General features: G+C 47.4%; 1 protein-coding gene across 1 annotated transcript in view; it reads left to right on the forward strand.

The window, feature by feature from the left end:
* The first annotated feature begins 1,017 nt into the window (after positions 1 to 1,017).
* Positions 1,018 to 13,051, forward strand: part of ANKRD42 (ankyrin repeat domain 42) — a 51,398-nt gene continuing 39,364 nt past the window's right edge. The window contains 2 exon segments of the mRNA XM_043504102.1: positions 1,018 to 1,126; positions 6,318 to 6,470. Coding sequence (XP_043360037.1) covers positions 6,466 to 6,470 — 5 coding nt within the window. The 5' untranslated portion in view covers positions 1,018 to 1,126; positions 6,318 to 6,465.

A 13,051-nucleotide genomic window follows, 5' to 3' on the forward strand; every position in this document is an offset into this window, starting at 1 on the left:
GCCACTCCAGGGGGCTCCACAGCCGGCCCGACTGGTAGCTGCTAAGAAAAAAGCTTCCGACAGCCATGCATGCAGCACACGCACACACCTAACTGGAGTAGATAGTTACAGAAGGTGAGTAACCATTTTATTCAACTGAAGAAGAAAGGCTTGTTTTCAGAAGAACCAAGCAAAAAGAAGAAAAAGCAAGCTGCTTTGCAGGGGTTACAGCTTGTGACTCTAGATTTTAGCCCTCCTTGTTATGAAGAGTGTCCTAAGGAGCCCTTCCCAGAATTTTATGCTTACCAACAGAAGAGTTCCAGAGGCCACCTCTGGGGACCCCAATTATTACTTCCACAGTAACAAAAACTATTGCACAAGGAAACTGAGGAGGTATAGAAGAAATGGCAGAGGAAAGACCATATATCCCTGAACAGGTTAGGGCTCTAGGGAAATCTATGGTTCTTTAAATAGAAATACAGTAGTTGGATGACTGGCAAAAACATCAGGAACGCCCAGATTAACGGGAAGTGCTCTCTCAGCATTAATACATAGCTAGGAAAAGATTATTATATAAACATTCAGGAATCCCTCAAGGAGGTAGAATAATATTATATGATGTCCCGTAATTCAAAAGAGCATTATTGTTAGGATTTAATCCAACAATAAGAAGGGCTACAATTTCTGATGATCTTATCCAAACTCCTCTGTGTGACATAGAAGAAAAGGGAAAAAGACTATATGAAATAGGAGGCAAACTTGTTTCCCTTTGTAAGGGGAAGAATGAAAGAGTATCAGTAATAACTTTCTCTAATAATGGTCCAGGAAGACAGGGAAATCAACAAAATAAAATAGGACTGTAGCGGGGAAACTAACCCGCTCCTACCCTGAAGGAGTTAAAGCAGCCCGGGAAAGGGCTGTGAATGGGAAAAGCAGGCTGATTGGGAAAGCAGCCACAGTTGTGGCCAGCTTAATCGGGGCCAGCTGGCCCTTATAAGAGGGCTGTGAGCCAGAAGCAAAGAAACACACTCTTTCTAGCTTCCTAGAGAGAGAAGGACCTGGCTGCCTGGGAAGGAGTGGAGCAGTGCTGGGGAGCTCCAGCCGAACAAACCCCAAGGCTGCAAGCCTAGTTAAGGACACACAAAAGGTACCAGCAGGGTACCTGAAGTGGAGCAGTACTGGGGAGGGGCAGAGGGAGCTGGGGAGCTCCAGCCAAGCGAAAGGCCTATGAAAGGGTACTGGGGCTGCAGAGGGGCAGCCCAGAGATAGGCAGAGGCAGCTGGTCCAACCCTCCTTTGCCAATGATGAGTGGTTCATAGCCTGAAGTGTGCCCCAGGGAGCGGGGGCTAGATGGTGACTGGCAGTAGCCACTGAGGCAAGGTGTGTGTAGAGGGTTGGGGGATCCCCTAGATAAGGAGATTTGGATTGTGGGTTACTGCTGGGGCTGAACCCTGACAAGGAGCGCACCAGGGTCTGGGAGGGACACGGGGGCCAGCGTCAGGCGAGACATCGGCCTGCAGAGGGTGCTCCTGGCCAGACGAGCTAATTCCCAGGATGACCGACAGGAGGCGCCACACTGGGGAGTCGTCACCCCACGACAAGGACTAAGAAAAGAGGAAGATAAAATAAAAAGTTTGTTTCTTATTAATGAAGAATCAATGATCCAGGAAGAAATTGGCTATGGAAAAAATTGCTGCAGCTCGAATTTAAAGAACAAATTAATGGCTGGCTTACTTACAGAAGAACTGCTTCAAAGATTAGCAAATCATGGGGAAAAAAAAGCATACCTATGCCCCAACCAGTAGAGATCAGATATAGGGAAGCCAAGTGCCTCCTATCTCCCCAATATCAGCAAGAGATCATGTTGATTTAGTGGCACATTTACAAACAGACTATTGGGGGAGACCCACTGTTCATGTGGAGTTTAATAAGGGAGCGTTCGGACAAAATATGTTGATAGATACAGGTGCTACATTTTCTTTAGTAAATACAAGAAATAAGAATTTTATTTGGATCTCCTGTTATAATCAAGAAGTTCCAGGGATTTAATGAAGCAATGTGTAAGGTACCGTTTAGTGTTCCAGTTCCTTTTCCATTAGGAACAAGACAAGGAAGAGAACAGTTTGGTTTAATGAATCTGGATGATGATGATAGAATAATTGGGGTTGATGTATTAAGCAAGCTCAGAGTGACAGTAGATTTGGTAAATAAGGTATTACAGGAAATACCTTCCAATAGGATCAGTATAGTAGATCAACCAATTGTTATTGAAGCAGGGTATAGTTTAGCTACTATTAAGGCAATGGAAGAAATGAAATGGCCAAATTGGCCAATAGAAGTTTTAAAAATTGCACAAAAACATAAAGTGGTCTGGACTACTAATAAGGCAGAGTGTGGAAAGATAGAAGCAGAGGTACTAATTAATGGGATTGATCCCTCACCGCAAAGACAGTATAACTATCCCATGGAAGCAGAACCTAGCTTCATGAAGACTATCCAAGGACTCTTGGAGCAGGGAGTCATAGTAGAACAACAAAGCATAAATAATGTTGCTATTTGGACAGTTTTAAAAGCAGATAGTAAACCTACAGGTTAACCATCATCTAAGACCCCTTAATAAAGTAAACCTCAGTGACTGCCCCATAGTTGCACAATATCCTGAAGTGATTGCTTCCACTATTGGAGGAGCATGGTGGTTCACTGTCTTGGATCTGGCAAATGCGTTCTTTGCCATACCTGTTACATCCAGACTCCTGGTATATATTTGCCTTTACATTCCTGGGAATACAGTTCTGTTTCACCAGAACCCTCCCAGGATTTCATAATAGCCCCACCATTTGCCATATGCATGTAAAGAAAATGTGGGATAAAATGCCTAATAAGGATAATATCATATCATATGTAGATGATATCCTTATTAGCACAAGAACAAAAGAGGAGAATTTGGAAATACTAACGTCAAATATTACAAAAATAAAAGAAACGGGGTTCAAGGTTAGTCCAGAGAAAGCTCAGATATGTCAGCAACAAGTTAATTATCTAGGAATAACGCTGGGACAAGAAGGGTGGACACCAGATAGGCAAAGGGTAGAATTATTGCAAAAATTACCATCTCCAACAGATATATCAACTTAAAGGGTTCAGAGTAGCAGCTGTGTTATTCTGTATTCGCAAAAAAGAAAAGGAGTACTTGTGGCACCTTAGAGACTAACACATTTATTTGAGCATAAGCTTTCGTAAGCTACAAGCTCACTTCATGGAATGCATCCGATGAAGTGAGCTGTAGCTTAGGAAGCTTATGCTCAAATAAATTTGTTAGTCTCTAAGGTGCCACAAGTACTCCTTTTCTTATCAACTTAAAGGTCATTCTTAGGGATGACTAATTTCTTGAGGGAGTTTATAGAAAACTATGCAGAAAAGGCCAGTCCGTTGTATCAATTGTTAAGAAAGGTCACAAATGGAAAAGGGTGTTTAGAACAATAGGAAGCATTTACTCATCTTAAAAGGGCATTAGCACAAGCCCCCAGCTTTAGCATATCAAAAGTAGGACAGCCGTTTGTATTGCAGTTGGCTACTACAAATACTGGAATAAGTGCTATTTTAAGGCAAGACCATGGTACAGGACTTTGACTGGTGGCATATGCATCTAAAATCTTAGATGGAGAAGAACAAGGATTTACTCCTTTTGAGAAGGAGGTATTGGCATTAGTTTGGGCTTTACAACACTGGGAATATCTAGTAAGACTATCTCCAGTGCTTTTGAGAACATCCCATTCACCTGTGAAATACATGCTGACAGGGAAAATTAATGATGGGCATATTCCAGTCTCAGATTAGCAAAAGGACATTAGCCTTGTTAAATAAGAATATAGCCACAGAAAAGATTCCAAGTTTATCTCCTATTCCTTATGATCTTCTGATAGAAGAGAACAGCATGAGTGTCCTTTGCCAGAAACTCCTCCTGAGGGACGTGCCATGTTTCCAAGGTGGAGCAATCTCAAGTGTGGTCATAGATACCGTAAAAGTTACTTGGTTTGTGGATGGGTCTAGTTTTATGAGAGAGGCAAGGCATATATGGGTTATGCAGCCGTAAGGATATCAGATGAGAAGGTTTCTGAAGGACAATGTTACCGCACTTGGCACAAGCTGCTGAAATTGTATCAGTAATAGTGGCGCTGGAGAATACACTAATAGATGTGACTGTGGTTAATTTTCACAGACTGGGTATTAAGAGCTGTAATAGGCTGGATGCCTCAATGGCAAAAGAGGGGTATGAAATTGGCAGATGGTAAGCTTATAAGTCATGCTGGAAAAACTGAATTTATTTATGGGGATTGACACAAGAAAGAACACAACCTGCGTTAATGGGAAAAGTAAAGGCCCACAAGAAGAATGTTGAAGGGGCTCAGTGGAGTAGGAAGGCAGATGAACAAACTAAGAAGGGCGTCAAGGAGGGGATGTTATGGAAACCAAAGTTTCAGTTAGCACCTATAACAAAAATAGAATATGAGAAGATAGAACAAACTAATCTAGTGGCCTTACAAAGGAAAGATTCTGAGATACAAAAATTGGTGTCAAAAGAGAAACACCAAGGATGGAAAATTTGGCAGCATGAAACCGGATTAATATTAGCTACTAAAACAGATGATGATATGTCTGTATGGGTAGTCCCAATGAAATAATCTCCTTAGTACATAATAATGGGCATATGGGAATAGATAAAACCCTTGATAAACTGCGAATGGCAGGCTGGTAGCCAAGTATGAGGGCAGATGTAGAGCAATATGTGAACAATTGTTTACCCTGTTCAGCTAATAATGCAGATACCAAAGTAGTAAAAGGACCATTCCATCAGAGAACAGATGGCCTATGGGCAAGGTACAAATCAATTTTATTAGACCACTTGCAAAAAATGCAAGAGAAAATCAATATTGCCTTGTGATAATTGATCCTTTCACTAAATGGGTTGAAGCAATCACTTCAAAAAATAATACCGCATTAACTACAGCTAGGGTTCTAGTGGATCACGTTATTGTAAGATGGGGTTTCCCTATAGAAATAGATTCTGATCAGGGACCTCATTTTATAGGAGAAATTACAAAGGGATTGTGTCAAGCTTTCAGTGTTAAACAGAGGCTACATATAGCTGGCCATCCTCCAAAGCTCCAGGCAGGTAGAAAGAACAAACAGGACAATAAAAACTGCCCTAAGAAAGAGGTAAACCAGCAAGGAAAAGATTGGGACCAAAAACTGCCTTTGATATTAATGGCTATGTGATAAAGGGGGGGGGAAGCTCCCTTTTATGGACACCCAGCCAGCCAGTAGCTACAAATCCCTGTTAGTAGCTGTTCTCTACTTGCTTTACCTGTAAAGGGTTAAAAAAGCCCATGATAAAAGGAAGGGAGTGGGCACCTGACCAAAAGAGCCAATGGTAGGGCTAGAACTTCTTAAAATGGGAAAAACTTTCCCTTTGTCTGTCTGATGTTAAGATAATAATAGCTAGATGGCTGCGTGTCCCTGCAGTGGCTCCATACTGGAGACTGGACAAGATCCTGCCACTTATTTTTAGTTCAGACTTCTTTGTTCAGCTCAATGGGAGAGGATGGCATTAAAGGTCCTGGTTTGGAGCCTTGCTAATGATAGTGGTTTCATGTGTTCCATGGATCCATTGCTACATGGCATGAAAAGAATCCCGAGTGAGTGAGTTACTGCAAGATTATGTCTTTGGGAATCCAGTTCCTGTCCCACACATGAGTTTCTGAGAGGGGAGCCACTGGGTTGGTGAGTGGGCAGGATACACCCAGCTATTGCCTGACCAGATCCTTGTTGGAGTCCCAGAAAATGGGTGGGGTTTGCCATTACAAGTCAGGAAGCAGAACACCCACCCACCCCCACCAGGGAACTATTGTCTTGTGGTGAGGTCACATTGTCCTTGTCATGCTGCAGTTTGGATTCCCCTTGGAACAAACCCATGTGCTTCAGTCGCCAAACCCAGTTACTAGAGAAATCATTAAGGGGAGGGGACTAGACCTTTGGTCTGTCAGCTCCAAAAGTCCCATGCCTCAAGCAACTACTTTCAGGAAGTATCTCTGCTGGACGCAATTGAGGGTCCCCATTGTCACTGATAGCTGCACTCCAGAGCATGCCTGCTCACCCACACAGATACATTCCCAGCACATCATGGCCCCTGCTGTGATTTCCCCCTCCAGAAAGAGCCACTAGGCTTTTGATCCGTCAGTGTCTGCAACTGAGTCACCAGACAGAAATACCATTCCAGCCCAGGATATGGAGCCTGGCTCTGGGCAGTCATCTAAAGACTCATGTTTTGTTGGTTTCAGGTCTTCGGAAATATCTTCTTGGAGGTACAGAGAAGATCATTCCTCAAAACAGCAACTCTGGCCATCTACAACCCCCTACTCCAGATCAGCCAGGCTGGGCTGGTCCTAACCTACTCCATTCTGTGGGAAGCTGATCAGCTGATGGGTGATGAGGTAAGCAGCTGGATTAGGCTCAGGAGTTTGGGGGTGGGACCCACTGCCTTTCACCTTTAGGCTATGGAAAATCATTCCCATCCTAATGCCATTCAGTGGCTGGGCAGCAACGAGCTTAGCGGGGAATGAGAGTCAGAGCTGGTGCCATTGGGATGGGAGATGAATTCACCTCCACAAGCAGGATGGAGACAGCTTGTCCCTGAGCAGTTCAGAACCAGCTCTTTAGCAAGGTTATTTAATTACAAGAGTTACATCACCAGGAGAAGCTGCCATTGCTCATGGTATGGGCAAGAGAATCCCCTAGTGATGTCTATGAGCCTTTCCTGCCCCATAGGGCCTCAGCCCAGTTCCTAGTGGCCTAGTGTCCATGTCACCAGAGCCGCCATTTAGAGTTGCCCCTATCACTGGCAGCTTTGGGGAGCCAGGATGGTGCAGAGCTGGTACATTACCTTGGCCATGGCAAACTGACCAGGCAGGGCTGAGGCACATGGGCTGGGGGAAATTGCTTTGCTGCTGCCCAGGCTGGACCTGCTCTGGGGAGAATTGGATGATTCAATCTGCAGGGGCTGTTGATCAGCCTCATTCAATAGAGCTGCCAGCCTGCAGCTTCACCATTAGTCACTGAGGGTCACTTGGGGAAAAAGCTCAGCCTCCCCCATCCCATATTATTGCTGTCAGAAACCCTCCCACCCACTCTGCTAGAGCCCCGTCCCTGCCATAACTGGGTTGAGTGGATGGTGGAGGAGAGATTCTGATAACATGAGCTGAGTCCCCAGGTGGGTTTGGAGATGGAACACCTATCAGAGGGAGGCTAAGGAAATGGAGGCCGACGCTCACCCTACAATGAGGGGATGGGGGGAGGTTGTTTAGCACTGGAGGTCACTAGAGAGAAAGGCAAGAGTCCATCCCAGCAGTCAGGAGAGTATACCTGCCCTGGAGACATGGGCAGATGCCAGGTGGAAATGCTGCTGGTTTCTATTGCAATTAATCCCTCCTGATTCCTAAGGGCATCCAAGTCTCTGACACGTTCTTGTTCTCTTGCAGCAGGAGGATGTCACAGACAAGGTAATGTGCCAACTCCACACCATCCATTCCTTTTGCCAGATGCCTGAGGTGCTGTGCCTCTTAGGACGCCTATGATGTATAAACCCCACACTGGGCCAGGAGGGTTAGATAGCAGTCCTGGGCCGCTGTGACTCACCCCTTGGAACTGCAGAACCTCCTCTAGCTGGAGGAGGAGTGTGGTGAAGCAGAGAAACCACCCATCAGCACAGAAGGGGTTAAGGAGAGCCTTTGGGCTCAGCTAGCCCCCTCTGTGATACCTGCAGCTAATGCCAGGCCTGGAGGGGAGAGAAAAGAAGAGAACCTGACTCAGTTTGGGGCTGACTGGTGAAGAGAGAGGAGCTAGCCTGCCAGCCATGGCATCCACCAGGAACCCAGCACTGTCTTCCAGGTCAAAGGAGATGGAGAAAGAGACCTAAGAGCACCCAGCCTTACAGGAACCTGGGTGACAGAAGCGCAGAGACCTGGTGAGTGTTCTGATCCTGCCAAAATTACAGTTGCCCCACCTGGAGGAACCTGGAACATCAGCAGGATGCTGCACAGGGTCTATGAGGGATCATTCTAGAGACAAGCCACCACAGGCATTTGGACTATAAGGGCCATGCCTGAAACTGAAGGAGCAACAGCAGGAAGTAGCCCAGGGCAGCAAATGTAGACTCCCCCTTGGAAGGTCCCTTACTCCGGGGTTAATTTACACAGGTCCCTGGGCTGGGACCTGCCGGAGTGCAAGGGCCCAGGTCCCCCTACTGCCACCTGCCTTAAAGACTGATTGTACACAGAAGCAGGAGATCAAGCAGGAAGCCAAATATTGCAACCATTGGGTCAACTGGCTTTCCAAGGCCCCTGTTTACAAGGAGTTTAGAAGGGAGCCAGACAACTCAGAAGGGAGCGAGACAGCAGAGAACGAGAGGCTTTACCTTGAGAGCTCCTGAATAAGGGTACAGCAGAAGTCCTGGCTACAAGAAAGATTCTGCAAGCAGCAGCTACCCCAGGCCTGAGAGAAGGGACTAGCCCTTCCCTAAGACTAGAGAACCCTGGGCTCTAACTTCTGGAGGATCACTGATGAGGCATTTGACCATATGCTGACTGGAGAGAGAGGGCCTGGGCTCCCCTACGAACCACCCTTTTTCGTGGAGGGGGGATAAAACCCTTTCCCCTCCTTTGGAGAGGAAGAGAGGATAGATGTTTTAAGCCCCGAGTCTACGGTGTGCCACTCACAGGCGACATGTGGGTTGAAGACTCTTCTGTGGGGATGTTGGACTATATACACTGTACTGGACTCTTAACTCAGAAGAGGGTGAACTTCAATTGGTGAAGTTGCCCTGTGGGTCAAGTCACTGCCTATCAAAAAGTGGACTCCCATAGCACTGGAGTGATGGCTAGCAAGGGAGGCCAGAGACGGGACAGTTGATACCCAGTGATGTACCTACTAGGCGGTACCACACGTATACCTGGCCCTCATCACAATTTGGCAAAGAAAGCAGGCAACATCCCAGACCTGCTGTGAGGCCTAAAAAAGAGAAAAAGGCTAGATATGGTAAAATTATTGAAGTGGCTGTTAGATAGTCAACAATAACCTGCAGCCCAACTGCAGCAATAACAGTACCAGCTGCTCCAACAAATGGCCAACCAGGAGCAACAACAGGAGATACTACCCCAGCAGCTCATTCAGGAATTGGCAGAGCAGCAATAAGAACAGCAACAATGCCTCATGCAACAAATAGTCATCCTTTGTGAGGGGGTGTACTCTCCCCACACTGAACAGGGAAGGGTTAACCCCTCACTGTGGGCTGAGAAAGCCATGCCCTCTCACCCCTGCTGGGCATGCTCCAGCTGGAGCACTAGTATAAAAGGGAGCAGCTCAGCTCAGTCAGGGCTGAACATCAAGGCGGGGGAGGACACACATAGTTGACTCCAGCCCAGGAGCTGCAAAAGACAGGCCTGCCGAGATCCAGGCAGATACCTGGCTAGCTGAAGATGCCCAAGAGAGTAGAGCTGCTGAGAGCTGTGCAGGCCGAGGAACCCAGAGTCCCTGGAAACTCCTGGACCGCTGTATCGGAAGTAGACCAGAGGGACTATACATGGAGATGGTTATAGAACCAAAAGCTAAGTCAACGTGTTTTGGTAGGATCCCCGCTGACCCAGTGACAAGCACCAGTGTGGAAGTAAGGCTGGCAATATCATACCCTGCCACCCTTACTTCTGTGCTGCTGCTGGTGGTGATGCTACCTTCAGAGCTGGGTGGCCAGCCAATGGCCACTGCGATCTGGCCACCCAGCTCTAAGGCAACTCTGCCATCTGCAGCAGCCCGGAAGTAAAGATGGCAATACTATAGCATGCCACCTTTACTTCTGCGCTGCTGCTGGCTGCAGCGCAGAAGTCATGGGAGTAATATCATACCCTGACACCCTTATGTCTGCGCTATTACCAACGGCAGCGCTGCCGTCAGAGCTGGGTGACCTGGCAGCGGCCACCACTATCTGGCCACCCAGCACGGAAGGCAGTTCTGCCATAAGCAGCAGCATGGAAGTAAGGGTGGCAATACTACTATGCCACTCTTACTTCCATGCTGCTGGTGGCGGTGGCTCTGCCCTCAGAGCTGAGGAGCCATCCAGCTGTCACCCTTACTTCTGTGCTGTTGCTGGCAGTGGCGCTGTCTTCAAAGCTAGGTGGCTGGAGAGCAGCAGCTGCTGGCTGGGACGTTTATGTTGTTTGTGGGGTGGGAAGACTATTCTTTTAATCCCATTACATTCCCATGGGGTGGCATGGTGGGATTAAATAAATAGTCCCATGCAAGGCTCTAGTAGGGGCGCAAATATGCTTGCTCGTCCGGGGTGCTAAAATGTTTAGTTCCACACTGTTTGTTAGCACCCTATCTGATGGGGCTGGCAAAAGCCCCATATCATGGTCTTGATGCCATGGCCAGGCCTGATTATGCATCAGTCAAGGTGGCCATTTTAGACATCTTTGACATCACAGCCAAAACCCAAGAGTGCTTTCACTGGGAGAAAGATCCACTGAGGTCCTGATCTTGAGCAGTGGCCCAGATGCTTTAGAAATGTTGATGACTCTGACTTGAACCTGAAAGGTGATCTGGGTGGATAAACCTCTTTTCTCTCCCTTATACAGGAGGAGAGGATAGAGACGTAGTAAACCCTAAGTGAAGGGTGCGGCACTCATAGGCGACATGTGGGTTGAAGACTTTCTTTTGTGGGGATGTTGGACCGTATACATTTCATTAACCCAGAAGTGGGCATACTTCAATTGGTGAAGTGGCCCTGTGGGTCAAGTCGTTACCTACCAAAAGCTGAACCACCACAGCACTGGAGTGATTGCTGGCGAGGAAGGCCAGAGATGGGGAGAGTTGATACCCAGTGATGTAAGTACTAGGTGGCAGCACACATAAGCCCAGCCCCCATCACAGTTTGGCAGAGAAAGCAGGCAACATCCTAGACTTGCTGTGAGACCTAAAAGGAGGTAGGTTAAATTACTGAAGTGTCTATTGGACAGCCAACAACACCAGGCAGCCCAACTGCAGCAACAACAGTACCAGCTGTTCCAAAAAATGGCCACCTAGGAGCAACAACAGGAGATACAACAGCAGCAACAACTCATTCAGGAGTTGGCAGTGCAGCAATAAGAACAGCAATAATACCCTGTCCAACAAATAGAGACCCTCTTACAACTTCAGGAATCAAATGTAAATCCTGCAGCAAGACCTTCAAACACCACTCTAGCTCCAAGCATTCAAATAAAACTCACAAAGAAGAGGACTGAAGATGACTCAGAAGTCATCCTCATCACCTTTGACTAGGTTGCCATAGCAGCACTGTCCATGTAAATTGGCCAAAACGGACAGTCTCTATGTTAAAGAATAAATGGACACAAATCAGACATCAGGAATAGTAACATACAAAAGCCAGTAGGAGAACACTTCAATCTCCCTGGACATTCTACAACAGATTTAAAAGTAGCCATCCGTCAACAACAACAAAACTTCAAAAACAGACTTCAAAGAGAAACTGCAGAACTAAAATTCATTTGCAATTTAACACCATTATCTCATTTACATGGACCTCTCTGAGAACTCTGCACAGGAACCAACCTGACACTGTCATGCTCCTGTACCAGACACAGTACATGGAGCGTCACAGAGCTTCTTTCTGAGCAAAACACTCACCAGGGCTGAGCTTAGCTTAAATAAGGTTTGTTACACACAGCACCACCCAGTGGTTCAACAGTATAATATAGTTTAGCATTCTATTACACAGCCCGCTCTACTCAAAATGGGAGACACACACACACACACACACCACACACACACCCACACACAAATAACAAAACAGATAGGAAAAAAAGAAGGAAAAAAGAAAAAAACAAAACACATCTCTCCGCATAGACTTCCCTACAGAGATCCATGCCATATTGCTCCCCTAGTCATCCACTTATATACACCTCACTCACTTTACAGAGATCCTCAGACAAACAGGTCACCTTGAAAGAGACTCCAACCACCTTTTCCCTCAGACACAGCTGATATGTCTCTTTAGAGAGACCCACATCCATCCCCACAGTTACCCCCCCCCCACTCAAAGACACCTGTTACACACACACAACTGACACTGCCCTCCTCCCCCACTCCCAGACCTCTAAGACCTACACCCTTCACAGACACCCTGACACTGCCCTACTTCTCCCACAGACCAAATACCTAGACCCCCCCAGACACTACCCTCTGTTCCCATTCACAGAGACCCTTGATACTTACACCTGTCATAGACACACTGACAATGCCCTTCTCCCCACTTACAGGCCCCCTAACACCTTGACCCCCCACAGACACCATGAAACTGTGTTTCTTCCCAACACAGACCTGAGATCTAGACTCCCAAGACACCCTGACACTGCTCTCCTCCCCCCACTCACAGATTCCCCCCCTGAGATCTAGACACACAGACACTGCCTTCATCCCCCACTCACAGACCTCTGGTACCTACAACCCTCACAAACACCCTGACACTGCCCTACTCTGTCCCTCACAACCCCCTGGTACCTACACCCCTCACACCCCTGACACTGCCCTCCTCCCCCGCTCACAGACCCCTGGTACCTGCACCCCTCACAGACCCCTGACAGTGCCCTCCTCCACCGCTCAAAGACCCCCGGTACCTGAACCCCTCACAGACCCCTGACACTAACTTTCTCCCCCGCTCACAGACCCCTGGTACCTACACCCCTCACAACCCCCTGACACAGCCCTCCTCCCCGCTCACAGATTCCTAATACCCCCAGAAGACACTGTCTTCCTCCCACACTGATAGACCTGAGACCTGCCCCCCCACTACCCTCCTCTCCCAGCCATGCCCAGCCCGACATTGCCTTTCCCGTGTGACATTGGCCCTAGCCCCCCTCCCCAGCCACACTGCAGGGACACCCAGCCAAGGGGAGGAAGTGATCAGCCCAGGAAGTGTACACTGTTTCTATAGCAACCCTTCTGCAGCAGCCACCAGGGCTGGCAC

The sequence above is a fragment of the Dermochelys coriacea genome, chromosome 1, assembly GCF_009764565.3.
Source record: "Dermochelys coriacea isolate rDerCor1 chromosome 1, rDerCor1.pri.v4, whole genome shotgun sequence".
NCBI classification, from domain to species: Eukaryota; Metazoa; Chordata; order Testudines; family Dermochelyidae; genus Dermochelys; species Dermochelys coriacea.